Consider the following 25,957-nt stretch of genomic DNA (forward strand, 5'->3'; position numbering starts at 1 on the left):
CCGGCCTCAGACCAAATTCGAGAGACAAGGTTGCCTGAGCCGTCTGAGCAAGGAACTATCCCAGCCACTGAGGATACAACCCAGCGAACGACAGAAGGAAGTACGCCAACGACTGCAGCGCAACCTGGAAACAATGCTATCACGATTTCCCGACCTCCGGAAGAGACGAGTAACGAAGCGCCAACTCTCCAGCCCGCTGTGGATAGTCTAAAGCCGACTTCAGCGGGGTCTACAAATCCTCCTGTAGACAGTCCTTCCGATCGACCTAATCAGCCTATCAATAACGATCAAGCGACGACTGACCTTTCGTCAGCCTCGCCACACGATGACCCTTCTGATCGACCCACTCAGCCTACTGGTGGTCAAGGGACACCTGAATCACCACCAGCTTTATCTCAAACCAATCCTTCGACAACGGCTTTCGCTACTCAGAATGTCCAGTCAAGTAATCCAGTTGTGGTCATCATTGGGGATGTGACGGCAACACGACTTCCTCCAAGCACATCCGTAATCAACACGGCCGTCTCACCAGATGAGCCGATCTCAGAGGGCAGACCGACGAACGGAGCAACTCTGCAAACCTCTTCTTCGCCAACCAAAGCCGTGGCGCCCCCACCTGTAGTCATCGGCGACGCGACTGCCACTCAGATAGCTTCGGGTGCGTATGCTATTGGAAGTCAGACACTAGCGCCCGACGGATCTGCAATCCAAATCTCTGGTACGACGTACTCGATCGACTTGACACAGAGTAGTTTCGTCGTCAATGGAAATCCCGTCGAGGCTACAGAAGTTGCTGTCACTAAAACATTGACACTGGAAAAGGCGAGTAGTATGACTGGAGCACCAGTTAACTCTGCCGGATATGCTATTGGAAGCCAAACTCTACTCCCTGGAGCTTCTGCTATCGATATCTCTGGAACGAGTTATTCACTACAAACCGGAGGCAAAGTTGTCATTAACGGAGGCACTGTGGCAGTCTCGACTATTGGCCCTCAAACATTGCCACCTGTAGCTATCATCTTCGGAGAGATTACCGCTAGCCTTGTAGCATCGAACGTGTATGTGGTAGCAGACCAGACTATCAGCCATGGTGGTCCTGCTATCGAGATTTCTGGCACCACATACTCTTTGTCACCCTCTGGAGATGGTGTTGTAACCAACGGTCAAGCGGTGCCAATCTCTACTATCCAAGCTTCCCTTCAGCCTCCGGCGACTTTAATCATAGATGGCGTCACAGCCAGGCCAGAGTCTTCTGGTGCATACTACATCGTCGCAGGCCAGACTCTCAGCCCAGGAGCTTCAGCAATTGTGATTTCGGATGTGACGTACTCGCTGCCAGCATTGGGTGCCAGCATCATCCTCAATGGCGCCACTTCTCTTTTATCGACCGGTATCCCCACCATTTCAGCCGTCGTTTTCGGCAGCGCAACAGCAGTGCCGTTCCTTGCTGGCGGATATATTGTAGGAAGCCAGATACTCAGTCCAGGTGGTTCAGCCATTGAGATCTCCGGAACAACTTACTCTCTGCCAACTTCGGGAAGCTCAGTGGTCGTCAATGGGCAGACGACTGCGATACAAGCCATTGGACCGGAAGATGTGTTTACGGTTGGATCACAAGCATACACTGCAGCAGCTGCATCTGTGACGCCCCTCGTGATTGCTTCGCAAACATTAGCACCTGGTGGTGGCGACATCACGATCGGCGGTACTGTCTTCAGCTTACCGCCCGATGCTTCAGGAAATATTGTTGTGGACGGTCAGACGACGACTCTAGGCACAGCAGCTTCTGGAGTTTTCGGACTCTCGATTGGCTCACAGCAGTTGTCGCTTACGCCCCTGAGCTCTGGAGTTGTGATAGCCTCCCAGACCTTGTTCCCTGGTGGTCCAGCTATCACTGTTGATGGTGAGACTCTCAGTATCGCTACCCATGGGACCGCAATTGTGATTCAGTCTGGGACATCGAGAACGACGGAAGGACTAGGCGTTTATATCTGGCAGGGCATTGCAACTACAACATCAGGGCTTGTTACCAGTTCCGTGTTGAGGACCGCATCGAGTTCGAGAATTACGGAACTTCCGACGCTGTCAACTCGTCCAACGATTACGTCGGCAGCGACGAGTGCTTCTACTGAGTCTGACAATTCGGCTTCGGAACAGACTGCAACAACTATCAGCGATGGCCAACACAGTCCGAGCCAGAGCTCTGCCATGATTGCTGTGGCAATGTTTTTGCTTGCTGTCGTTCTCTTGTAGTCGGACCAAGATTGGAAATGCAGATAAATATCAATGGTAGTGGTAAGAACGATAAGGATACAGAGGAAATTCAATTAGCGTAATAATCATGATCGTTCTGATATTACAGATCTCTACAATCAAACGAGAAAGTGCGAGGTGATCTTCCTGTTGATCACCACAGGTCTAGAAAGGGGCAACTCGGGGTACAGCGACTACAGAGTGTGGTCGCTTGTACATGCAACAGATCATACTTTCGTCATAGTGTCTGCAGTCTCAAGGTATTGCTGCTGTTACGGTGCTTTCTCGTTCAAGCTGAAGATGTGCTTGTTTTCATGTGCTTGAATCATATCCCGCTCAACCCGAACACATCACGACATTGCAGTTGTCTTCGCGCTCGGTATCTATGAGCTCAGCATGGGATCTTTGATCACCCAATCCGATTCAATGTGCGTCTCGTTGTTATCTGGGGAGCAACCCTCCATGGTACGAGAGGGTAGTTCGTGGTGAACGAAAAGCCGGCCGCTTTCACGACATTCTGACGTATCGGTGACTTGCACACAGTGATGTTTATACACTCTGACGATTGCGCCTGTGATGATTGATACGACTACATATTCACCGCTTTCGTCAGTCTCATCTCCATTGCTCAATTTCAAATCAGCATCTCTGCCTTCCATCATCCACAGATTCTCATCCAACAATTATGGACTGGCTCGAGAAACGCAACGATGCAGTCAGAGTAAACGGAAACACCAAAAATGGAAAACACGTCGACATCACCATCACGACCCGAGGCTCCGACTTTTACTTTGCCATCTGCGCAGTCATGGGCTTTGTCGCTTTGAGCATCATTGTTGCGTCTGCTACTAAGCCACGTGCTGACCGCACTTTTTCTACATCACTGCTGCTGTTGATTTTACTGCTTGTATTGGTTACTTTGCCATGGGCTCAAATCTTGGATGGACGCCTATTGATGGTGAATGGCAGAGGACTGATGCTAAGGTGGCTGGTAGCAATTGTGAGATCTCTTACGCTCGGTATATTGATTGGTGAGTCTTGTCTTGATGCATTTATAAGCGTGGGAACTACTGGCATGGAGCTAGGTTCTTTACTACGCCTTTGCTGCTGATGGACCTTCTTCTTACTGCTGGATTACCTTGGCCCACTATCCTCTGGACTATCTTCCTTGACGAAGTCATGATCGTAACCGGCCTGGTTGGTGCTCTCGTCCGTACTCGCTACAAGTGGGGTGAGTGATACTTACGTTTACCTTCGATTCACGCAGAGACTGACGCTGTGCAATAGGTTTCTGGGCGTTCGGTACCGTCGCCATGTTCGGCATATTTTGGAATCTCGCAATCGGAGGCCGCAGACAAGCCAAACATCTCGGCAACGACATCTACCGCACCAACACTCTTTGTGGATGTCTTGCCCTCCTCATCCGGCTCAGTTACCCAATCTGCTGGGGCGTCTCCGAAGGCGCCAACGTGATCCCACCAGACTCGGAAGCGGTATTCTGTGGCGTCTTGGACTTTTTGGCCAAACCTGTGTTCTCGATTGTGTTGCCCGCTGGACATTGGAATATCAATCCTGGTCGTATGGGACTCAAGCTGAGAGATTATAACGAGGAGCCGAGTTACTTTGGACCTAAGAATGGGACAGAGGCTGAGGCTGCAAAGGAGAATGCTCGTCCTGATAATGCTATCGATGGGCCTGTCTAGAGTGCATTTCGGTAGACGACGTCGGTGAGACAATGGGTTACGACCGATGGTCGTCAAGGCCTCCGAGCTGGCGAATGGTCTCTGGAAATTATCGAGCATGTTACATTGCGTGGGTGGATTGGTGAAGTCTTTGTTTGGGTGATATATTAGGTCGGTTGGATCATCACTCAGTACATAGATGGATAAAGCAGCATGTTTTTCCGTTGCACTGCGATGACTTCGTGTGACGTCTTTGTGAATAGAGAAATGTTTACGATGACGTAAGACCCGAATACACTTTTCTATCAATTAGCATTTTAGCTCTTGCAGATCTCGTCGTGCCTCGGTAGTTGTAAAGTTCAAAGGGCATCATAGGGACAGAAGGAAAGATTGACCTAGAGGATTAAGATGGAAGCAGAGAAGATACCGCGATTCCCATCGTTCCTACCCTAGTAAATCATCAATGTGATTTCTTCACAACTTAGACTTGTGATCTTGTTATACGAACTGCACAACAAGAAGACATCACTTACCAGTTCAAGACTTCTGTTTGAAGGAATCGACATCAACAAGACGACAGAAACTTTAAACAGCGTTTCAATTACGCCATCGAAGTAGAGGAAAGCACGACTCGACATGGCGACCATAAGTTCAAGTAGAAGAAGCAGCGGAGAGCACGTTCAACCACCGCAACGCGTCTCGATAGGCAGAGGAGGGAGAGGAAATCTGAGTGCGTGTTGTTGCCTTATCTTGCTCCATGGCCGGGCTTAGTGAAGTCATGGACTGACGCGTGTATCATCATAGTCCCGCCACAAGAGATCAAAGAAGAGTTGCAAAAGGCTGCAAGTAACGAGGATCATGATGGTAAACTCCTCCCATCGCCTGCTCAAGCCTTTCTCGGCTGCTACTGGACATCTGTTTCCAGTGCTGATTTTGAATACTGACATACTGCGACAGCACTAGCAGAACATGGCCGTCGAAGATCAAGTAGTTGGTCGTTACATTCGAATAGCAGTAACGGGGCATCGAAGACAGAAGCGATCAAAGATTTCTTCAGGAGAGGTAGCCAAAGTAAGAGGAAGAGCATCAGTCAGGATGAGGCCGTAGAAGGAAAGGGAGAGGTCGAGAAGGCTTGACCGAGACGGCTGCACGAAGAAGATGATGACCAAGGTTGATGACCGCGGACGGCGTTATAATGGGCATGGCAATAGTTCTCGGTATCCTAGACGTGAGACTTGGCGTATTTGGTTATGATTGATCCACATCCATCAATCTTGGTCGCCAGGAGTTCTAAGAAGCAGATGGGGGGCAATCAAGGTGTTGGGGCCGCACGGCCTGCTTCGCCATCCTCGCCACTTGCACTCTCTCACCTAGCGGAGCATCCAACGACAGGTCACATGCTCATTGCTAGTCTGCTATGCTTAACCAATTTTTCGATACTCTCCTGGGCAGTGCAATGTGTTGAGTACTCATGTTCGAGGCTTGACTTCCAATGTTGTCGCGCCAAGTGAAGCGTTGACGTCGTATTTCGCGCATTTCTTCGCTGATGGCCAACCCATAGAAAAGAACATGAACTCATTGTGAATTTGGACATAAGATAGACAACCGGCAAGCCAAGGGTTGAGAAACATCTCCTTACTCCAATCACCATCAAGATGGCGCTTGCCGCGCTTCCTTACCACGAGCCTGACATCGTGACAGTTCTCATCCAGGCGTCCTTCTTACTCGTCCTCAATGGCATCAATTGGGTTCTTGATAATGCCATCTACTGTGGTCTTGTGGGTCAGATTCTGATCGGCGTGGCCTGGGGTACGCCGGGTGCCGAATGGCTGTCGGAAGAGATTCAGAATACTGTAATGCAGTTAGGCTATCTTGGTTTGATTCTCATTGTTTACGAAGGTATATCTACCCCTTCTGATCATGCTTGTTTGTGGCTAAACAACAATTTTGCAGGTGGCCTATCGACGTCTTTTGCATCCCTTTGGTCAAACATCTATCTTTCTGGACTCGTAGCTCTTATTGGTATCACCTTGCCTATCGGCATTTCGTATGTTTTGATGGGACTGCTAGGGGCAACTCCCGTTCAGGCTTTCGCTGCTGGAGCTGCACTCTGCTCGACTTCTTTGGGCACCACCTTCACTATTCTCAGCACCAGTGGGCTCGAGAAAAGCAGACTTGGCGTGATCTTGTCCAGTGCTGCAATGCTGGACGATGTAGCTGGCCTCGTCATGGTGCAAGTCATCTCCAACCTTGGGCAATCTGCCGACTCCTTCTCTGCCGTCACAGTGATCAGACCAGTGTTTGTTTCCATCGCCTTCGCGGTCATCGTGCCCGCTGTCTGCTGGGCAGTGATCAAGCCTATCACCAAGCGTATCTTTGCTCAGACAGCAGCCGCACAGAAAGAACAGTCAAAACTGCGTATTTGGGCTTGCACGCCTGTTGCAGCTTTCATTGCCCACACTTTGGTACTGTTGGGTCTCGTTACTGGATCGACCTATGCGGGTACATCCAATCTCTTCGCAGCTTATATTGCCGGAGCTGTTATCAACTGGTGGGATGCTCTTGTCAGCACTACCTTGCAAGAGCAACGCACTGGAGCCGTCGCGGAAAACAAGAAGTCCAAAAGGAAAAATATCTCTCCTACATCAGCAGACGGCGTCGCACATTCAAGTTCTCCATCGTCTGAAGAGTCGACTTCGGAGACCACCGCGACTCAGCCTGTATCCGCGACGCACGAGAAGTTGAGAGGTGCCGTTATCTACGAGCACATGTATGCACCAGCCGTGAACGCCATCTTGAAGCCCTTCTTCTTTGTTCGTGACTCTATCTGTTCTTCTCGCAAGCTCTTTTACTGACTGATACACAAGGCCTCAATCGGCTTCTCAATCCCCATTACACAGATGTTCAGCGGTGCAATCGTATGGCGTGGTATCGTCTACACCATCCTCATGATTGTAGCCAAACTGGCCTGTGGTCTCGTACTCGTACGCTTCTCAAGCACACCAACAAAAGTGCAAATACCCGAGAGCCAGCAAGCCATCGAAACAGCATCAGCCAACGAAACTGCAATTGCTTCACCTACCGCGCAGCAACCTCCCTCAGCAAACTCCAAGCGCAAAAGACAAGCGCCCCGTAAACTGCCAAAGCCACAATCCCTATACCCATCCCTAATGTTAGGAAGTGCAATGGTAGCACGAGGAGAAATCGGCTTCCTAATCTCCTCATTGGCAGAAAGCAATGGCGTCTTCGGCAGCACAGAAGACGGTAAAAGTTCAGATATTTTCCTCGTAGCGACCTGGGCAATTCTGCTCTGCACAATCATCGGTCCTGTCAGTATCGGCACAATGGTAAATAGAGTCAAGAGACTTCAAAAGGCTAGAAAACACAATACGGCAAAACCTGATCCGTTGGGTGGGTGGGGAGTGGAAGGCTAGATTTTCTTTTGCACATTACTAGTTTACGATATAGATGATCAGATATTTTCAAGGACATGACATGGGTTTTTCAAAATCTTGTTTTGGATGATTGCGCGTTGAGTAGAAAAGAAGGTTAAATGGTTGCTTATCGCAACGGTGATAGCGTCGACATGGCGTTGAAGAAATGAGCTGAAAGCTGACAAGGATTGATTGTCGGTCAAGGTTTTTGGTAGCCTCGGCTGGAAGATTTGTTGGAACAAAGAACGCGAGAGCTGAATATACGAGTATGGGGATGTTTGTACGCGATGGCGTAATAATGTTCATTGTTGACAGCTGTGGTGAGCCGAGAGTAGTATGGCAGAATCTACGAGGTTGATGGAGTCGAGACGGACAGAAGCCTCGCCTTCTGCTCAATGCATATGCCGGATTGAGTGTACTTCTTCAATCGTTCTGCCATCTGTAGTCTCTTCGTATGCCTTTTCACGATGTCGTCGGCTTCGGCTTGACCTCCCACAATCAGTCTTCTTGCTTTCCCGACGAGGCCACTTCGTACACACCATGTTCAACCATGTACACGGTGCGGCGACTGGACATCTTGTAGGTGATGTGTATGTAGTCCATAGGGGCTACTATCATCGAGCGCGACCGAGTCTTTCGTTTCTTGCCAATTTTTGACTGTGACTGGACAAGATGCTTCAACCCTTGACTTCGACGGGGGTGTAGTCCAAGTTCGGGTCATCTAATTCTGACAGGCCCAGAATGTCAACCACGGCATCTCTGATGAAGTTCTGCTCTTCTGTTGTGAAGCGAGTATCGGCATCTTCGATCATGGCGGCAAGGTGGGATCGTCTATACGGACGTTGGTTGGCCAGAACCAAGTACTCGGACTTTGTGAGCTGGACTCTTGGACCCAGAGTCTGCATCAGCTTGTTCAGGTAGCGCGAATCGTTGTCGTATCGAGGATTATTCAGGAAGGGACGTTCTTTGTCGTTGAGATGTTCCTCATGCTGGTACGTTGTGAGCGCAATAGATCGGAGCGAGTAAGATGAATCTCCGAACCTTCTGCAACGCTTTCATGAGGTTTGCGGGCCTGAAAGTGCTTGGGCGACCCTCTTCCTTGGACTGCTCTTTCTCGGCTTTGATCTGAAGGCGCTTGTCGCGAATGAACTTGAGGACATCGAAGTCGTCGAGGACCTCTGTACCAGCATCGAGAATCTTGTAAAGTCAGCTAAGAAGCCGATTGCTCAGACTTGAGGCTCTCACCTTCATGTTGCGCGATGGGACAGGTCTGCTTCGAGTCCGAGTTGTGTGGATGGACTCGTCGGCGACAAATTCTGGGTCCGCTTTCACATGCCAGATCGAGGCCGTCGCGCTATCTAATCTAGATCATCTTGCTTGATCGAGATGGCTCGACTCACCGCCTTCGGGTCAAGTGGGGAGAAGCGAACGACAGCGGCAAGCGGCCCCAAAAGAGGAGCGGGACGAAACCAAGATTTCGCTCGTCATGCTGCATGGCGTTGTCACGTTGCGCAGCAACAGCTCAAAGAGTCCATCCTCACCTAGCAACCAGCGCCAGTCTGCGTCCCCATGTGAGCAAAGGCCTCATTAGTAGGCCTGTCTGCCCGTCGCATTTGATTTCTTGTAAACTCCTCCTTTTCAAAGTCTGTAGATATCATCTGTCTGCAAACAAACAATCTCCATCTTCTTTGCCAAATAAACTCCTCCAAACCATCCTCTCCACAGGCCGCTAGGCCCATATACCGAACCACAAAGCTTCGCTCTAGTGCGACGCGCCTGACCAGACTCTAAGACACTCTTCCGCCCGGCGGACGCGGCTTGCACTGCGTGAGGTATGAATCGCTTGCTTCCTTTTCTGTTATACAGTAATGCACACACTGATCCAATGCCCAAACAGATCCGGAATACCGAGATATTAACTTATCCTCGACCAACTCGACAACTAACCCTATCCGGACTCAATCTTTCACCACCAATATGCTGTCAACTCACAACCAGACCTCGAGCGTCCAACGACGACGTCAACTACACAGAAGACAGAACTCGCTCGAGGTCCCGATGATCAACACACACATGTCTACCTCGTCAAGACAACGTCCCACTGGCCACCGCCGTGGACTTTCTATCGACCAGGGCATGACTCTTCTATCACGACAAGAAGTAAGTATGTCAACTAACCAACAACGACCATCATCACAGCATTCAGTGCAAGAAACGCAGCAGCACAGACCTTACCAGCCGGGACTTTATCCCATGGACCCTAACCAACAGCACTTTTTCAGACCAGCCTTTGTGGAACAGGATATCTCTTCGGCAGAGCAAGCAAAGCAGGCCATCCTGAACCTCGAACAACATATCCAGACAGTATACCGCACATACGGATATGTTCCTCAGACACCACTGTCCCAATCACAACCTCAAATGCCCACTGCGCCAATCATTGTTGCCACGCGACCAACCACTCCTTGCTCAAACTACCAACAATCCATGTCGGGCCACCCTGAAGGACCTCTTCTTGACGTCTCGCCTATGCCCAACTCAATTGCGGTATCGCCTATGCACCAGGGAATGTCGCATATGCCCGTGCAGTATGCGAACGTCCCCGTTGTCCAGGTACAGGAACCTTTCCAAGACTCTCAATCCCTTTACCAGGAGTCATTCGCTGGTGACTACGCTTGCACGCCTTCGTACACCTCATCAATGGCCGATCCCAGCTCTCCTATGCGTTCGCCTATGGACAGCAAGTTCAACCCTATGCCTACCGTCTACGAAGCTCTTTCTCCTGCTCCCAGCCACAACACCTATGCTCACGATTCGATGATGCTTTCTGGTGAAGCTACTCCTAACATGGGCTACTACACGGACTCACCCCACAGATCTGCTGTCTCTCCTCGCGAGGCCATGCTGCAAAATCTCGACATTGATGCTACCATCGAAGACACCGGCATCTCGGCCCAGGATGTCCAGCGCTTCATCAGCCCTCAAGATCACTGCGACGGCAAGTGGACTTGTCTCTTCGACGGCTGCAACAAGAAGTTTGGCCGCAAGGAGAACATTCGTGCCCACGTTCAGACTCATCTCGGTGATCGTCAGTTCAGATGCAATCACTGCGGAAAGTGCTTCGTCAGACAGCACGACCTCAAGCGTCACGCAAAGATCCACAGTGGTGATAAGCCTCACAAGTGCCCCTGCGGCAACGGCTTCGCCAGACAAGATGCACTCACCCGTCATCGTCAACGCGGAGTCTGCGATGGTGCTCTTCCTGGCTACGAACGCTCTCAAGCCAGACGCGGTCGTCCTCGCAAGACCCCCTTTGACATCTCTGAGCGTCTTGAGAGAGCCGCCCATCAGAGAGAGATAAACGCACGCAGAAACTCCGAGTACACCGCATATGCAAGCTCTTCCGCCAGCGAGGCAAGCTACCCCAGCACCCCTGCTGCCAACGTCAATGACGACTTCGACGACGAGGACTTTTCCAACTACCAGCAACAACAGCAACAACAAGAAGGCAAATACTCTGTCGAAGAGCTCTCCCGCTACACTCCTCCCACCTCACCCTTCTCCGTTGGCAACACCTCCCCCAAGAAGGAGTACAAGTACACTGCCATCGACATCCACTCCCTCCCAGCTATGGATGTCAAAATCATGCCCTCATCACCACCTCAACTCCCCCACAGTCCCCCACCCAGCAGTCAATGCCCCAGTCAACCCTTCGGTTCCAGCAACAACACATTCTCCTTCTCCTCCATCGACTGCAAACCCATCATAATCGAAGAAGAAGAAGAATGTCTATCACCCGCAGCGTCCTCCTCAAGCCAAAGCGTAGATGAGAAAGACAACTTCTCACCCAATACCACTCATGCTGCTGAGAGTGCGTTCATGGGCTCAGAGGACATGCTCGAGTTCAATGCTAGCATGTACGGCGGTCCTGGTGACGCGCTGTTCAATGCTAGTCTCGATGCTTGGTTGGAAAGCCATTGAACAGCTTTACGATCACGACAGGGATGATCTTTTTGTGGATGATCAATTTATGAGGATGGAAAAGACACTTCACGTACATGACTTTTGACGAATATAGCATATTGACGAAGGACGATATGGGAGACATGTGCAAAGCAAATACTGGAAAGGGACAAAGGAAGATGATGTATCATGATTTTCTCTGAGCGCAAACGAGACACAGCGGGAATGGTTTCTTGATATATGTTATGCTTTTTTACATGGGAGTTTTCTCGAACGTTTCGGTATAGCGAGCCTTTCAATGCAACAACAGCAATGAGTGTTTTTCGGATGCAATACTTTACCTCCTTTTCCTCCATAATGACATGACGGTAGAAATGTCAATCTTTCTACCGGTCGAATCTCCCATCTCCCGTCCAGCGAATTGCGATAAAGCCGCTGTCTCTCACCTGTCTTTTCTGCCTGCCAATGATGTCGAATAATATTCACCGAGTCTTTGGAGGGAGAATACGATCAAGGGCACCCGTATTCGATGGGGGATCAAGTGGTCACTGTGTCAACCAGAAAAACACAAAAACACACGGACACACATCCATGCACACTTTTTTTACACCCGTGTGGAAGGAGCATGCAAGGGTTTCAAGATACATGTAGCACAAAAACATGGCAATATGCAGGCGTGGTGGTCTTTTGGTCACACGCAACACGACCAGCACAGCTGGTTTGATCACCAGCGTACCTGAAAGTATGTCTGCCCGCTGATTTAATTCTCCGTACTTGCATCTCAACCAAGTGTCTCTTACCATGTGTTGCACAAGTCTTTGTTGGGAAAGGGAAAGGGAAAGGGGAAAAATCTTGATGCATGATTAATTTCGGCATGAGATTGCATCCGATACTCCGAACCAAAAGATTTCAAGTTTTCGGCCGACTCTGCCGACCACTTTTTCTCACCGTGATGGGTGATTTTCAGTAAACGGGAACGAGCAAAGCAGAGTTTTTCTTCTTGCTTGGACGGTGAGGGAGAGAAGGGCCGGTGAAGTAGAAAAATGGTGGCTCCTTTTTTTTATCGTGTATAAAGGAGAGCATAAATTGATGGCTGAGGCATAACAGGACAAGAACCGTTATTTGTTGGCGTGAAAAGAAAGAAAGCGTCATGGGTCGTGGAATACCTAGGCAAGCAATTGAGATGCTATCGATTGACTCTGCAAGTCAGCCTTATTTGTGAAACGAACATGAGGCTTGCATTGCCGTGACAAGTCACAATCGATAGATGTAAAAGTTACGCTTGTCGCCGTGGTTTCATACAACGGTGTATGTCTGCATAGAGCTGAGATGGACATAATTCTACGGATGAGTCGCTCGAATGGTTTTTGCGGAGGAATAGGTACGGGGGTCTACTTTTGGAAGGAATACACGACTCGGAGCTTTTCTGTTCGGTAGCCGCGATGATCGAAGCTTTTGAAATTGATGATCTTGATTTCAGGCATCAAGTTAGGGAGAATAGATGGGATTATACGAAGAGGATACGATAGGATCGAAGGAAGGAGGATGACTGCTAAGCCCTGCTACTCTTGCATGCACATGATGATGGTATGTTCCTGTTGTGCGTGGTGCATTTATCTACTGGCATGACGAGCGAGGCTTGGGAGAAGGCTGAGGGAAAGTTTTGGTGACGGATGTGTCAGCTTCCGAGGGCAGCCGGACAGAGCATGTTGATGGAACATAGGGCATGTAGAGCAGCAGAAGAGAAGGATAGACTCACTTCGAGCAGAGATGGTGCACTGGAGGATGAGTCGGAGATGAAGGAATAATGCACGCGAGCAGATGCAAAGTTGGTCGAAAGCGGCGGAATGATGGGATTCTGGTGGGCGTCGCAAATTGGCAGGACGGCTTTTGGCATTGGCAGTGGGTTAGCGGTTGCGCCGCTTGCCGGGAGACGGAAGTTGAGCCAAAGTTGATGGTTACTTCATAACTGCCCTCTAGCATCCTAAGCACCTGGAGCGAGCCTGTGACTTTTCTCTCGCCGACGCTTTCTCCTCGACATTGCTCGCGACTCGACAGGTGCCCGCCTTTGGTTCTGTTCTGTTATTATCACCACCACTTGCATCCCCGACTAGCCGTATTCCTCCGCAGCTGCCAAACAACAAAGCAGCAGGCAGACACAGAATGAGCAGCAAATACTTTGCCCTTGGGGGCGCCAGCAACGACGAAGAGTCGACGCAACGCTTCTTCACACGCAACAAGTTCCTCCCATCTCTACCGACCATGCTCCCGCACCGCCTCCGCCGCAAGTTCCGCAGCACGCGCTCAAAGATCAGAAGCAGACAAACGCCCACTTCGTCCATCTCGGCCCTGCAGACCAGCTTCAACCCAAGAGACACTCTGCGTTCGCTCCGCGACCACCAGTGGTCCGTCTACGATGCCCAATACCTCTTCCTCGCCGTCGTCGGCATCTTCGCCCTCTGCGTCATCCAATCGCCCGGTCCCATGGTCAAGACTACCGTGGCTACGCTGTTGATGCTGTCGCTGCTGTTGCCCGTCACGCGCCAATTCTTCCTGCCCTTTTTGCCAATTGCCGCTTGGCTCGTCTTCTTCTTCTCCTGCCAGTGAGTCACCTTTTGCGCAAACCTGCTCAGAATCGACCAGCTAACGCCTTTTTCCACAGATTCATCTCCGGCGAATACAGACCTCCGATCTGGGTCCGCGTTCTGCCCGCCCTCGAAAACATCCTTTACGGCGCAAATTTGAGCAACATCCTCTCAGCCCACAAGGCCGTCGTTCTCGATGTCCTCGCCTGGTTGCCCTACGGCATCACCCACTTCGGTGCCCCGTTCGTCTGCTCAGGCCTCATGTTCCTCTTCGGCCCGCCCGGAACCACCCCTACTTTCGCAAGAGCCTTTGGTTACATGAACTTGACTGGTGTCATGATTCAGCTGTTCTTTCCCTGCTCGCCTCCGTGGTACGAGAACATGTACGGTCTTGCTCCGGCAAACTACTCCATGCAAGGCTCTCCCGCCGGTCTGGCCGCTATTGATAAGCTCTTTGGCATCGACTTATACACTTCGACTTTCACCGCCTCGCCCATGGTCTTTGGTGCTTTCCCCTCGCTGCACTCGGGATGTGCCACTATCGAGGCCTTGTTCATGAGCCACACCTTCCCCAAGCTCCGCCCCTTGTTCATCATCTACACCGGCTGGCTGTGGTGGTCTACCATGTATCTCTCTCATCACTACGCTGTGGATCTTGTTGGTGGCAGCTTGCTTTCTGCCGGTGCCTACTACATCGCCAAGGGCAAATTCTTGCCTAGACTGCAGCCCGGAAAGATGTTCCGTTGGGATTACGACTACGTCGAGGTTGGCGAAGCAAGAGACGGCCATGCCTATGGTCTCACCGATTTGGCCGAGGACGACTTCCACCCGGCCAACTTCGGCATGGATAGTGGCGATGAGTGGACCATTGGCTCTTCGTCTTCGGTGGCCTCATCCAGCAGAAGCCCTTCGGTTGGTGCAAGGAGCCCCGTTGACGAGTCCTGGGAGGGCGACACTCTGGCCTCCACCTCGGACAATGAGTACTACCAACAGAAGCCACAACAAAAGTCATGAGTCGCTGATCAAGAAGCTTGTCGTCTTTTCCACGACTGAGCGACTTCTGTGACGGTCTCACGATAATATTTTCCTCAGGAAGTCTATGCATATGCGCGACTCGAATATTCGCCCGGACACATATCTCGCCTTGTGTTTATGACAACATCTTCGGGACCATTTGAAGCGTGGAGCGCTTTCTCTTCAACAAACCGAGCAGGATCTGAACACTGGAATATTCTATCACTCTCATCCTCATCGACCGGCAATTCTTGTGCATTTTTCCTGGATATGTTTTGTTCACCAGGAGTTATGAGTTTCCTTCTCGATACCCTTCTTCGTCATTCGCTACGACCTGTGTCTATTATTTCTTCTTATCATCAACTTTACGGCATGCATACAACGGCGATGGGGGTCCGACGAGCAGGAAATGTACATGTACGAGAACGCCAATAAAGCGAAAGGAGGGATTTAATGACGGAAAGGTTTTGTTCCCAAAATGGGAGTTGAACTCTGGGCAGCCTCAATAGCGCATCACATGCGCGAGGACATGTGCCTTTGAGGGTTTTTGATATACAAGCGATTGTTAGAGGACATCATACGTGGAGTTTTGAGGGTGCCGATTGGGCAAAGAGATGGGTAATGTGGAGATATTGACAAAGAGGAGATGAACATGGAATTGGGGGAGGAAAGAGGAAGGGAAGTGGCTGACTATCGGTGGAGCACCGAGGTGCTTTTCGGGTGGGTGTCTTCTCTTCCCCTTTACTGTAATGCATAATGTCCAAATGTTCGAATACAAATGATCAAGAATCCACGCTATCTTCCCATTTGGCCTATTCGATGTGCTGTGGTAGATGCGTAACAATGTACCTGGGAGACTCGAAAACATACATGCCACAAACGTCAATGTCAGCACGGCGATTGTTCTTGAACTGAGCCCTCCGGGGCTCAAATATAACAACACACAACTCAGAACTGATCCAGGTCACGTCTCGGAGCAACATAGTGTAGATGCAGGTAGATGTGGTACGAACAATGCTACCAGATAATACATCCAGGGTGGTCCCCTCAGCCATCCTCCAAGCACGGGCCACAAAATCTTCCCGACTTCGAGATATCGCGATTGACATTGGGCAGGCGCATACCAGCATTTACCTTACACACCACACATCACGACAGCCATGGCGCGCAAAGCAATTCAAACAGACCAAATCGTCAAACTCATCGTCGGCGCCGGCCAAGCCTCGCCCTCACCACCCGTCGGACCCGCTCTCGGATCCAAAGGTGTAAAATCTATGGATTTCTGCAAGGTGTGTATTCATCCTCCCACCTTATACATTACCACAGAGAAGACAAGGCATAGTTACTGACGAGAACACCACAGGAATTCAACGCGCGCACCGCAAACTACATCCCCGGCACACCCATCCCCGCCCGCGTAACAGTCCGCCCCGACCGCAGTTTCACCTTTGACCTCCGCACACCCCCCACCGCATCTTTACTCCTCCTCGCCGCCGGTGTCGAAGCCAAGAAGAATAAACTCCGCGGTGCTGGAAACGTGGCGGGCCCGAATTCCAAAGCTGGCATGTCTGGGCTGGGAAAAGCAAGTGGTGCGCAATTGGCAGCGGGGAATGGAGGCTTGGGTGTTGTGGGGACGGTGAGCTTGAAGCATGTTTTTGAGATTGCGAGGATCAAGCATGCGGAGGATAGGTTGAGTGGGTTGAGTTTGGAGGGGGTGGCGAGGAGTGTTGTTGCGCAGGCTGGGAGTATGGGGGTTGTGGTTGTGCCTTGATTGAGGGGAGGAGAAGGGAACACCACACGCACTCCTGGAAGGGGTCAAGCACGAGTCAAGAAGGAGACGGAGACAGTCAAAAGGAGACGAGAGAAAGAGAGGCATCGGCTTCTCTGAGCAGGGAGACATTACGTCCGGCAGGGTTTGTCGACTCTTGCCACGAGCGCCAAAAAAATCAGAGGTGAAGAGGACCCTGTCTCTCCTGCTTTATACACGCATTGGGTTGGCGTTCCTACGGATTTCTTCTCTTTCAACAGTTCTCCTGGGTCAGCAACTCCAGCTGCGTCCTAGGAAGAGCATTTTGTACATCACTTGTAAAAACATCATTTCAAAAGTCATCATCACATTCACTGTCTTGATAACAAAGAGTGTTATCGTAAGTTTGCTTTTGATCAACATCTACTGCTGCATAACCTGTAGTGACTCGGAAACCTTGAAAGGTGCCTCTGTCTTTGACTTGATCTCCTCCACAGTGACTCCCTCAGCATGCTCGATCAAAGTCAAACCAGTCGTAAAGTCAACATCAAACACAGCCAACTCGGTAATGATTCTCGAAACGCAAGCCTTGCCAGTCAGGGGGAATTCACACATCTTCATGATCTTGGGACCACCTTTCTTGTCAGTGTGTTCCATGGTCACAACCACTCTTGTTTTCTCAGGGTTGGACACCAAGTCCATGGCTCCTCCCATACCCTTGATCTTTCCGGGCATGGCGAAGTTGGCGAGATCGCCTCTTGCTGATACTTGCATGGCTCCAAGCATGGTCATGTGAATTCTGCCGGCGCGGATCATGGCAAAGGACTCATCTGAGCCGAAGACTGAGGCACCAGGGCGCAATGTGACTGTCTCCTTGCCGGCGTTGATGAGGTCGGGATCCTCCTGACCCTTCTGAGGATAGGCACCCAGACCAAGAATACCGTTCTCTGATTGGAGTTGGACTTCGACGCTTTCATCTACAAAAGCGGGTGCCATCATTGGCATGCCGATGCCCAGGTTGGCGTACATTCCATTCTTGAACTCCTTGGCTGCCCTTCGCACAATGCGCTCGCGCTTACTGGCCGCATCACCACTTCCGAGTGAGTTGAGGGCTTCGGCGGGGTCTTTTGCGTTGACTATCTTCTCAATGTTCTTTGGTTCTGTTGCTTGAATGACACGGTCGACGTAGATTCCAGGCACGTGTACTGATGCGGGATCGATCTCGCCGACCTCGACAATGTGCTCGGCCTCAACGATGGTCACCTTTGCGTTACGTGCCATGGCACCGTTGAAGTTTTGTGCTGCAAATCTGAACATGAGGTTGCCCAATTTGTCTGCCTTCCATGCCTTGATGAAGGCGTAGTCACCCTTGATGGCCTCCTCCATAACATAGCTCTTTCCGTCAAACACCTTGACATCTCTGGGTGTCGAGTATTGCGCGACTGATCCGTCGCTGTTGTGTATTGTTGGAAGCTCTCCAGTCTGGACAATGGTTCCAAAGGCGGCTGGGGTGAAGAAGGCAGGAATACCAGCACCACCAGCTCTACATCTCTCGGCAAGAGTACCTTGAGGTGTGAGCTCAAGCTCAATCTCTCCAGTTAGGTACATCTTCTCAAAGACCTTGTTCTCTCCAACGTAACTTGCGATCATCTTCTTGACCTGCTTGGACTCGAGAAGCAGACCGAGACCAGAGCCGACGATTCCAGCATTGTTTGACACAGCTGTCAAGCCCTTGATTGAAGGCTTGTTCTTGACAGCATTGATCAACGTGTCTGGTACACCGCAAAGACCGAAGCCACCGCAGAGTAGTGTGCTGTCGCCCTTGACGTCGCTGACAGCTTCCTCAGCTGAGGAATAGACCTTGTTTATTTCTGATCTTCTGGCCGAGGATGCGAAAGTGCGGAGTAGGGTATGAGGCTGGGCGTGGTTAGATTGGTGAGGGGCTCTGAGCACCGGTGCTTGGGTACCTTTGAGCCATTTCTGGCTAGATGTCCTGCTGTTCGCAGACTGAGAACGATTGAAGGCATGGCTGCGAAGGATAACCGAAGCAAGAGAACCGATACGCAAGAATTACTGAAGAGGGTGACAAGAAGAGGACAATATGAGAGATGGAAACATTTCCCTACCGTAGCTCGCCAAACAATGGCATGTGATGTGGAGGAACCGATGCCGTTGGTCAAGGGTCAAGACCCCGGACTCCCGGATTCACAAAGCGGCATCTAGTCACGGAGGGATTCCGCGACCGACGGGCCCGATGGCCGCCCGAGAGGGCGCCTCGAACAGAAGACCACTCGGTCGGAAAGCAAGCATTGATTAATCATTCCAAGACTTACATTAACATGGTCTGCGAACGGTGAAAGGCATGGGATCATGGACCAGCAAAAGTGGGATGTTTAGATAGAAATGCAAGGCCTTGAAGGAAATGTTCGGGCGAATGATTCGCCGTGTTTCGATTAAGGGCAAGGTGAATGAACAGATAGATTCCCAAGAGAAAGTTGGAGGCTGTCTTGCAAGTGTTGCTTGTTTGCAAGTGTTAGTGAGGGTGGACGTTTAGAGATGGAGTTGGGAGAAAGTGATTTGTCGCGAGCGAGAGAGCGGGTTGATGGTCGATGGTCTGAGCTTTCAGTGACGAACGCCAGTCTGATGGAGTGTGTAGCTTCATGGGCGGCGATTGCGACCATCATCGAGAAACATTCCATCTTCTGCGACCATTTCCATCACCGACTCTCGCCCACGTGCACACATCACCTCTTCGAACACTAGGCGACCAAACTCACATCAACATGTCAGAGAGCGACGTCAAGAAGACAATCCAGCAGCTTCACTCGCTGTCGGAGAGCAACCTCAGCAACGCAACCTCCCTGTTGTCACAAGCAAAAATCCAGCTGCTCAAGCTACACGCCCTCATACCAAACCAGAAGACCTCCCATCAGCACCTCGCTCTCGCCCGCGAGGTCCTCGAGATCGGTGCCTTCGTCTCGATTCGCCAAAGGGATCCCGAGTCCTTCACACGCTACTTCCAACAACTCCAGCCATTCTACTCATTACCTCATGAACGATGGGGCTCCCACGACAAGCACGGCAACCAGAGCAAGATCACCGGTCTCTACCTACTACTCCTGCTGAGTCAGGGAGATTACGCCGGCTTCCACACTGTTATTGAGGGCCTCGAGATGGCGTTCGGTGGAAGAAAGCGCTTGGACGATGACGCATTCATCCAATATCCTATGAGACTGGAGCAGGCTTTGATGGAGGGCAGCTACGATCGTGTTTGGGGCGAGACTAAGAAGGAGAGAGTGCCCAGCCCGGAGTTCGCTGTCTTCTCAGAGGTAAATGATGGCCATCCATCACCGCCTCTTGATCACCTCATGCTAACACGTCTTCTCAAGGTCCTTGTCAACACAATCCGCTCCGAAATCGCATCGTGCAGCGAGCGCGCATACCCTTCCCTGCCCATCTCCAACGCAAAGAACCTCCTATACCTGGACTCTGAAGGCGCTGTCATTCAGTTCGCTCAGTCGCGTGGCTGGGTTGCCAAGGAGGGTCGCATCTACTTCCCTGCTCAGCAAGAAGAGTTGGCACAGGGCGAGAAGGACATTCTCTCAACAAGCGACAAGGTCATCGAGAACACACTTGAATACGCCAGAAAGCTCGAGACCATTGTCTAAGCCACGTGCGCTACCCTTTGCGTCTTGTAATCTAGAAATAACCTAGCATGGCTTGTAGCGGATGTTGGGCAAGAGAACTCACATCTGGTCTTCAAGGCCCTTATACTTCACTTCAATCAAGGCTTCCTAGATTTCTGAATGAAGCCACGATATCACTCTTCAATACTCGATAGTCTTCTGCTACTAGGGTTCATTCTTTTCGTGACCCCTGGGCATCACACAAACCCTGCAAGAGTTCTTGAGCCTCTTGCCTAGGAATGCAATGTACAGCACGCCTCACCTTCCAGTGCTCAAACAGTCATGGAAGTTTAGATAGCATATGGAAATATTTACCGTAATAAGTCAAAGCAGATCGACCCTGTCGTTATGCTGGCGTAGTGTTGTGTCATGTTTAATCGCGACAACGGCACGAGCACCCTGTATGCACGGCTCGGGTCTGACAAACAGGTGATATCAGCTTGTCCATCGTGTTGGTAACCCCTACAGACTGTCTCGGCTAACAAGTAGTGTGAATTATATTGGATACCCATCATCTCGGGGCAGATAGGATTAGACCAACAGTGATGCTCTCAGCCACAACCACCTATACCAAGTAGTGTAAGGTACGGTCGGTAGCGTTACAATGATTCAGCTGGCCACAACGGTCAGCGTGTCGTGATGATGAATGAACGGTTGGAACGGGCTGTGAGTGATTCTGCTTGGCATTCTCCACGTCTACGAGCGCGATGTGCCAGCTAGAGACCTTCGCGCATCGCATCTCACGACCTTTCTTGCACCGGAACACAACGACTCCACATCATCAAAACGTCAGCAACTTCCGCTCGCCCTGCTTGTGTGAGCATATCGACTCACAGACATCCAAAGGCTTGCATCACGAACGTCTGGTGATTGCGCGCCATCTTATCAAGGTGAGTGCAGAAGCACCCAAGTGGTGGACTGGTCGGGCGACTCACGGACATGAGACTCGTGGGCATTGGAGTCTTGGCCAAGGCTGGCTACCGTGGGCTATTGAGGGGACCCTTGATGTGTAGTGTCGAGAGGGGGCACAACGAGCCGGCGGTGTCAATCGGGCGATCTTTGAGTGGTGGCAGTGGTTGCTTGCTCCTTGGGGGCCTCGATACTCGCGTAGCATTGGCTTTACACTACTTGGCCGGTTTAGCCATCATCAAGACTCGTTGTCCATTCACGTTCATTGGTGCATCTTCTAACGCAGAGTTGCGCTTTAGGCAAACCCCTGTCATTCCTTCCGTTGTAGTAGCTGTGCTCTGCACTTCTCCGGCGCTTGACAGCTCAACCTCTACCCTTCCGTTGCCGTACAATGGGTGGTATGTTCCCTAAGCCTCTCCCCATCTCTCCTTCCCCTCGTCACCCAAAGGCTTATCACTCAGCAAACAGACTCCGACTCGTACCGTCCCCGCGAGAGCGTAAGTTGACAGCTTCCCATGTTGTTGTTTGTGTGTTGCGACCGTTGGCATTGGTGGTAGTGGCAGTGGCAGTGGCATTGGGTGGGCAGCTACGATGTTCGCTCAGTGGGAGGTGTGTCTGGCGAGGAAGCTATGATGGAGCTTGACAAGTCGATGGGTCGGATCTGGGCGGTTGTGCAGTCGCGACCGACTCGTCGCAGCGCGTGCTGGGAAGGCGCGCTGGAGGAAGGCATAGGCACCTGCCGCGGTCTCGAGCTTCTGTATCGAACTGGAGGTGCACCTGCATCTGCGCTGGCCTTCACTTGATCACCCTCACTTCGACATCACTCGAGCTTGTCGCCTGTCACCTGCGATCACAGCTCTTACCCACCCGCACTTTCGAACTACCCGCAGAGAATGAGAATCTCCGTCAGAAAGCTCCCAAGTCGAGAGACCAAAGTCGGTTCCGCTGCTGAGCTTCATCAATCGCTTCACACCTGCCTGCCTACTGCTCACCAATGCTGCCTTCACCAACACCTCACCGCCGCTCTGATCAGTTACCACTAAGGCTCCGTACTGATCCCACCCAGCGTGACAGATCTCGCTCGCGCCGTCGCTCCCGCAGTCCCGCTCGTCGCAGCAGTCGCCGATCTTACTCTCCCAGGTCCCGCTCACGCTCGCGTGACAACTACAGAAGAGACGAACGTAGATCCCGCTCTCCAGTCAACGGCTCCGCCGCCGCTCCCGGTTACGCTCCCAACAACGCCTATCCTTCTGACCGTGAAGGAGGTGCTTCAGCAGCTACCCCTAGAAACTTTGAAGAGCGCGTCGTCGCCAAAGAACAAATGATGCAGACTGTGCGCGAACACTCTCAACAAGACCGTCGTGTCTACGTCGGCAACCTCTCCTACGATGTTAAGTGGCACCACCTCAAGGACTTTATGCGCCAAGGTAAGCAAGATTGGGAGTACAGACACATGCTTGGATACATGCTGACAGTCCACAGCTGGTGAGGTCATTTTCGCCGATGTCTTGCTTCTCCCAAATGGAATGTCGAAGGTGGGCTCATGATTTTTTGGCTGGTTTCCCTGGCTGGTTTTTTTTTTTGAGGACAATGGATTGACGGAAGGACTTTGTTCCGGGTGATTGTAGGGATGCGGGTAAGCTCTGTCCAAAGCTCTTTGTCGTCGACAAATGCTAACATGTGACAGAATTGTGGAATATGCAACAAGAGATCAAGCTCAGAACGCGGTCAACTCTCTCTCGAACCAGAATCTTATGGGCAGACTGGTCTACGTCCGCGAGGTGTGTTACAATCCCTCCTTTGGAAGATTGACCTTTTTCGCTCACCTCTTCTCTCGCAGGATCGTGAAGCAGAACCCCGCTTCAGCAGCGGCGGTCAAGCCGGCGGTATGCGTGGTGGCTTCCAAGGAGGCCCCATGCGTGGCGGCTTCGGTGGCGGCGGCTACGATGCCATGGGTGGTGGTGGTGGCCCTGGCATGATGGCTGGTGGAAGCCGTCAAATCTACGTCTCCAACGTTCGTCTAACATTCCTAGCAGCAAAGTAATGTTACTAACTGTGATTTTAGCTTCCCTACACTGTTGGCTGGCAAGATCTCAAGGATCTGTTCCGCCAAGCAGGTGAGTTGGAACGCCTCCTGAGTATCCGCCAAATTTACTGACACCTGATGTAGCTCACACTGGTACCGTCGTCCGCGCCGATGTACACGTCACCCCCGACGGCCGTATGAAGGGCTCAGGTATCGTGGCCTTCGACAACCCCGACGATGCCCAAGTCGCAATCCAGCAGTTCAACGGATACGACTGGAACGGCCGCGTTCTCGAGGTAAGAGAAGACCGTTTCGCCGGCCCACCTGGCTTTGGTGGCGGCCGTGGCGGCTTCATGGGTGGTCGTGGAGGTTTCGCAGGCCAACAATTCGGCGGTCGCGGAGGTTTCATGGGCGGTCGTGGCGGCTTCGCAGGTCAGCAATTCGGAGGTGGTCGTGGCGGTTTCCAGGGTGGGTTCAACGGTCCTCCTCAGGGTGGCTTCCACGGTGGCCCCCCTGCCGCACCCGCTCCTCCCAACCCATTCACCGACTTCGCAACCTCTGGTGGCGAGCCTGGTCCGGTCATCTATGTCCGCAACGTGAGTCAAGTTCTCTCACACCGCTCCGGTGATACAGTGTTAACAAGAATAGCTTCCTTGGTCCACTAGCAACGAGGATCTCGTCGAGCTCTTCACCACCATTGGCAAGGTCGAGCGTGCCGAGATCCAGTACGAGCCTAACGGTCGCTCGCGCGGAACCGGTGTCGTTGAGTTTGGTAGCGTCGACGATGCAGCCACTGCCATTAGTAAGTTTTTACCTCATGTTTCACAATTGCGATATCTTCTAACAACTCCTCAGCCAAGTTCTCTGGTTACCAGTATGGTGGCCGTCCTCTCGGCTTGACATACGTCAGATACTCCAACCAGCAACCTGCCATGGACCCCATGCAAGGTCAAGAACAGACGGGCGGCATGCCCATGGGTCTCACCCAGGACCAAATCATGTAAACCTGCTTCACGCCTATCGAAGGATGGTTACGAAGACATCTTTCTGAAGCAATGACTTAACTAGCATCTTCTTGACTGCCAATGCTGTCTAACGATCAAACGGTATCTGACAAGTGATGGCATTACGGGTTACATATGATATGGTTGCACCACTCAATCTCAGAATTGGTCATTTCCTTAGCTTTTCATTAGTAAACAGATAGCTGAAGGTATACCCTTCTCTTCTTTAATGAAAAGTCTTGTTTCTATAATTCTATAAACGTGTGCCATCGTCTACTCTGGTCTGAGAAGGAAGCAACACGTGCATCATCCATTCATATACAGCCCATTGCACTGCGTTTACAAAGAAGGCTCTGAAACTGCAAACACCCAAGCCACGGAAAAAGACAGAAAGGCCCTCTTCTCGATATGCCCGTCTTGCGATCTGCATGGTACTCGAGCGACCCGAGTCGCAGGATGGCAGTACAGACTGCTCTCCCGACGGTGTACCAGGCCGTGACCTTGTGATATTCTGGGTCTGGACTCTGGTCTTGATGACATCTACACAATCCGGTCAGCGTTCTCCACAAACAAGGTAAAGAGGAAGTAAATGTACCCAAAGGAAAGACGGAAGCCCACGTCACCACACCAGCAATACCTCCACAGAGTAAAATGGTCATCCATTCTGGCTTTTCACCTTCTGCCTTTTCCGAGATCAAGGCTCTTTTACTCAACTCATACGACCAGAAACTGTGAATTGTATCAGCATTGTCTTCCCATCAACAGATCTGACCTGTCCCCAGAAGAAGAAGAACGGCAAAGCAAGGAACAGAAGAGACATACTAAAACCCGTAACCAACACTATCTCTCAAACTCGTGACCCCACCACCCCAATATAAGCCCCTCACACCCCTCTCCCTCCACAACTCCCTCGCAATGCCCCAAGAACTGGCTCCACTCCCACTGACCTGTGCTCTACATTTGATCAATTCTGTAGGTGCAGAAACCAGGAAAGTTGCAAGACCTCCTAGAGCACCAGCAAGCCAGGTTTTTGAGAGCGAGGTGGGATGGGAAGGGTTTTGGTGCAGGAGGTTCATGCAGCGGTTGTAGGTTATGAACATCAGAGCGTTTAGAGCGCCGTAGCCGAGGATAGGGGCCGCGGTGCCTTTGAGAAGGGTGGAGAGGTTTTTGGCTGCATTGGTCGTTGTCGTTGAGGCTGGTGTTGCTGGGGATGTGGAGGTAGGTAATAGGACTGGTGATGATGATGTTGTGGTTGTCGAGAGAAGAGGGGCGCCACGGTCTCCTCGTTGCAGGTTCACTTTCACTATGTCCAAAGGGTTTCCAATTATTATACCGGCTGCTCCGGAGACATAGCCGGCCCAAAAGTCTGCGGACATTGTTTGAGGTTGTGTAGGGTTAATGGTATGGAGACGTGGAGTTGAAGATGGAGATCTGGGGTGGCTTCGAGGCCCGAGGCTTCAGTGATTAGAGAATGAGAAATGTAGCCGAGGAGTTGTGGCCATGAGTTATGATATTGATGAAGTATCTAGTATAGATGGACTGGTGTATAAGACTTGTGTAAGAGCAAGCAATGAGTGTACCATTTGTTCTTGTGTGTGACTCGACATTGCGAAAGCGTCGTCAACATGAGGGACAACGATGGAGAGATATGATA

General features: G+C 51.3%; 11 protein-coding genes across 11 annotated transcripts; 7 read left to right on the forward strand and 4 right to left on the reverse strand.

Annotated features, from left to right (window-relative positions):
- Positions 1 to 2,938: 2,938 nt before the first annotated feature.
- Positions 2,939 to 3,956, forward strand: AUEXF2481DRAFT_1196 (uncharacterized protein; the record flags this gene model as incomplete). Its single annotated transcript, XM_013492449.1, has 4 exons — positions 2,939 to 3,166; positions 3,223 to 3,284; positions 3,339 to 3,484; positions 3,541 to 3,956. 4 exons carry the CDS (start codon positions 2,939 to 2,941, stop codon positions 3,954 to 3,956), a joined length of 852 nt encoding a protein of 283 aa, XP_013347903.1.
- A 1,279-nt stretch (positions 3,957 to 5,235) lies between these two features.
- Positions 5,236 to 7,537, forward strand: AUEXF2481DRAFT_192037 (uncharacterized protein). The gene is made up of 3 exons (XM_013492992.1): positions 5,236 to 5,834; positions 5,889 to 6,748; positions 6,803 to 7,537. The coding sequence occupies exons 1-3, from the start codon at positions 5,591 to 5,593 to the stop codon at positions 7,367 to 7,369; spliced, it is 1,671 nt and encodes a 556-aa protein (XP_013348446.1). The 5' UTR covers positions 5,236 to 5,590; the 3' UTR covers positions 7,370 to 7,537.
- Positions 7,538 to 8,046: 509 nt separating this feature from the next.
- Positions 8,047 to 8,620, reverse strand: AUEXF2481DRAFT_1198 (uncharacterized protein; the record flags this gene model as incomplete). Its single annotated transcript, XM_013492450.1, has 3 exons — positions 8,047 to 8,358; positions 8,411 to 8,566; positions 8,615 to 8,620. The coding sequence occupies 3 exons, from the start codon at positions 8,618 to 8,620 to the stop codon at positions 8,047 to 8,049; spliced, it is 474 nt and encodes a 157-aa protein (XP_013347904.1).
- A 1,758-nt stretch (positions 8,621 to 10,378) lies between these two features.
- AUEXF2481DRAFT_58777 (uncharacterized protein) lies at positions 10,379 to 10,624 on the forward strand (the record flags this gene model as incomplete). The annotated part of the gene is made up of 1 exon (XM_013492793.1): positions 10,379 to 10,624. A coding segment is annotated over one exon (246 nt), but the record flags the coding sequence as incomplete, so codon positions are not given.
- A 1,784-nt stretch (positions 10,625 to 12,408) lies between these two features.
- Positions 12,409 to 13,405, reverse strand: AUEXF2481DRAFT_192057 (uncharacterized protein). Its single transcript, XM_013492993.1, has 2 exons — positions 13,092 to 13,405; positions 12,409 to 12,801 (listed from the first exon to the last, which is right to left on the reverse strand). The coding sequence occupies exons 1-2, from the start codon at positions 13,313 to 13,315 to the stop codon at positions 12,609 to 12,611; spliced, it is 417 nt and encodes a 138-aa protein (XP_013348447.1). The 5' UTR covers positions 13,316 to 13,405; the 3' UTR covers positions 12,409 to 12,608.
- A 189-nt stretch (positions 13,406 to 13,594) lies between these two features.
- Positions 13,595 to 14,931, forward strand: AUEXF2481DRAFT_61697 (uncharacterized protein; the record flags this gene model as incomplete). The annotated part of the gene is made up of 2 exons (XM_013492818.1): positions 13,595 to 13,935; positions 13,995 to 14,931. The coding sequence occupies 2 exons, from the start codon at positions 13,595 to 13,597 to the stop codon at positions 14,929 to 14,931; spliced, it is 1,278 nt and encodes a 425-aa protein (XP_013348272.1).
- Positions 14,932 to 16,091: 1,160 nt separating this feature from the next.
- Positions 16,092 to 16,702, forward strand: AUEXF2481DRAFT_45753 (uncharacterized protein; the record flags this gene model as incomplete). The annotated part of the gene is made up of 2 exons (XM_013492785.1): positions 16,092 to 16,220; positions 16,295 to 16,702. The coding sequence occupies 2 exons, from the start codon at positions 16,092 to 16,094 to the stop codon at positions 16,700 to 16,702; spliced, it is 537 nt and encodes a 178-aa protein (XP_013348239.1).
- Positions 16,703 to 16,966: 264 nt separating this feature from the next.
- AUEXF2481DRAFT_192293 (uncharacterized protein) lies at positions 16,967 to 18,791 on the reverse strand. The gene is made up of 2 exons (XM_013492994.1): positions 18,646 to 18,791; positions 16,967 to 18,595 (listed from the first exon to the last, which is right to left on the reverse strand). The coding sequence occupies exons 1-2, from the start codon at positions 18,703 to 18,705 to the stop codon at positions 17,102 to 17,104; spliced, it is 1,554 nt and encodes a 517-aa protein (XP_013348448.1). The 5' UTR covers positions 18,706 to 18,791; the 3' UTR covers positions 16,967 to 17,101.
- Positions 18,792 to 19,349: 558 nt separating this feature from the next.
- On the forward strand, positions 19,350 to 20,827 carry AUEXF2481DRAFT_35643 (uncharacterized protein). Its single transcript, XM_013492714.1, has 2 exons — positions 19,350 to 20,007; positions 20,068 to 20,827. The coding sequence occupies exons 1-2, from the start codon at positions 19,462 to 19,464 to the stop codon at positions 20,344 to 20,346; spliced, it is 825 nt and encodes a 274-aa protein (XP_013348168.1). The 5' UTR covers positions 19,350 to 19,461; the 3' UTR covers positions 20,347 to 20,827.
- Positions 20,828 to 22,267: 1,440 nt separating this feature from the next.
- On the forward strand, positions 22,268 to 24,303 carry AUEXF2481DRAFT_25602 (uncharacterized protein; the record flags this gene model as incomplete). Its single annotated transcript, XM_013492577.1, has 9 exons — positions 22,268 to 22,700; positions 22,756 to 22,808; positions 22,902 to 22,909; positions 22,961 to 23,054; positions 23,114 to 23,287; positions 23,339 to 23,390; positions 23,444 to 23,895; positions 23,948 to 24,101; positions 24,155 to 24,303. 9 exons carry the CDS (start codon positions 22,268 to 22,270, stop codon positions 24,301 to 24,303), a joined length of 1,569 nt encoding a protein of 522 aa, XP_013348031.1.
- A 253-nt stretch (positions 24,304 to 24,556) lies between these two features.
- AUEXF2481DRAFT_1205 (uncharacterized protein) lies at positions 24,557 to 25,679 on the reverse strand (the record flags this gene model as incomplete). The annotated part of the gene is made up of 3 exons (XM_013492451.1): positions 24,557 to 24,843; positions 24,899 to 25,032; positions 25,126 to 25,679. The coding sequence occupies 3 exons, from the start codon at positions 25,677 to 25,679 to the stop codon at positions 24,557 to 24,559; spliced, it is 975 nt and encodes a 324-aa protein (XP_013347905.1).
- Between the last annotated feature and the right edge of the window lie 278 nt (positions 25,680 to 25,957).

The sequence above is a fragment of the Aureobasidium subglaciale genome (assembly GCF_000721755.1).
Source record: "Aureobasidium subglaciale EXF-2481 unplaced genomic scaffold scaffold_1, whole genome shotgun sequence".
NCBI lineage: Eukaryota > Fungi > Ascomycota > Dothideomycetes > Dothideales > Saccotheciaceae > Aureobasidium > Aureobasidium subglaciale.

What these genes read in the sequence shown, in the direction of transcription:
- AUEXF2481DRAFT_192057 (XM_013492993.1), bottom strand. Translation starts at nt 13,315, where the DNA reads ATGCTAGAGGGCAGTTATGAAGTAACCATCAACTTTGGCTCAACTTCC. An exon ending in GTGCACCATCTCTGCTCGAA is followed by an intron (nt 12,802 to 13,091) that starts GTGAGTCTATCC and finishes CCTGAAATCAAG; the next exon opens with ATCATCAATTTCAAAAGCTT.
- AUEXF2481DRAFT_192293 (XM_013492994.1), bottom strand. Translation starts at nt 18,705, where the DNA reads ATGCCTTCAATCGTTCTCAGTCTGCGAACAGCAGGACATCTAGCCAGA. An exon ending in TAGCCAGAAATGGCTCAAAG is followed by an intron (nt 18,596 to 18,645) that starts GTACCCAAGCAC and finishes AACCACGCCCAG; the next exon opens with CCTCATACCCTACTCCGCAC.
- AUEXF2481DRAFT_192037 (XM_013492992.1), top strand. Translation starts at nt 5,591, where the DNA reads ATGGCGCTTGCCGCGCTTCCTTACCACGAGCCTGACATCGTGACAGTT. An exon ending in GATTCTCATTGTTTACGAAG is followed by an intron (nt 5,835 to 5,888) that starts GTATATCTACCC and finishes ACAATTTTGCAG; the next exon opens with GTGGCCTATCGACGTCTTTT. An exon ending in TCTTGAAGCCCTTCTTCTTT is followed by an intron (nt 6,749 to 6,802) that starts GTTCGTGACTCT and finishes CTGATACACAAG; the next exon opens with GCCTCAATCGGCTTCTCAAT.
- AUEXF2481DRAFT_35643 (XM_013492714.1), top strand. Translation starts at nt 19,462, where the DNA reads ATGTCAGAGAGCGACGTCAAGAAGACAATCCAGCAGCTTCACTCGCTG. An exon ending in AGTTCGCTGTCTTCTCAGAG is followed by an intron (nt 20,008 to 20,067) that starts GTAAATGATGGC and finishes CGTCTTCTCAAG; the next exon opens with GTCCTTGTCAACACAATCCG.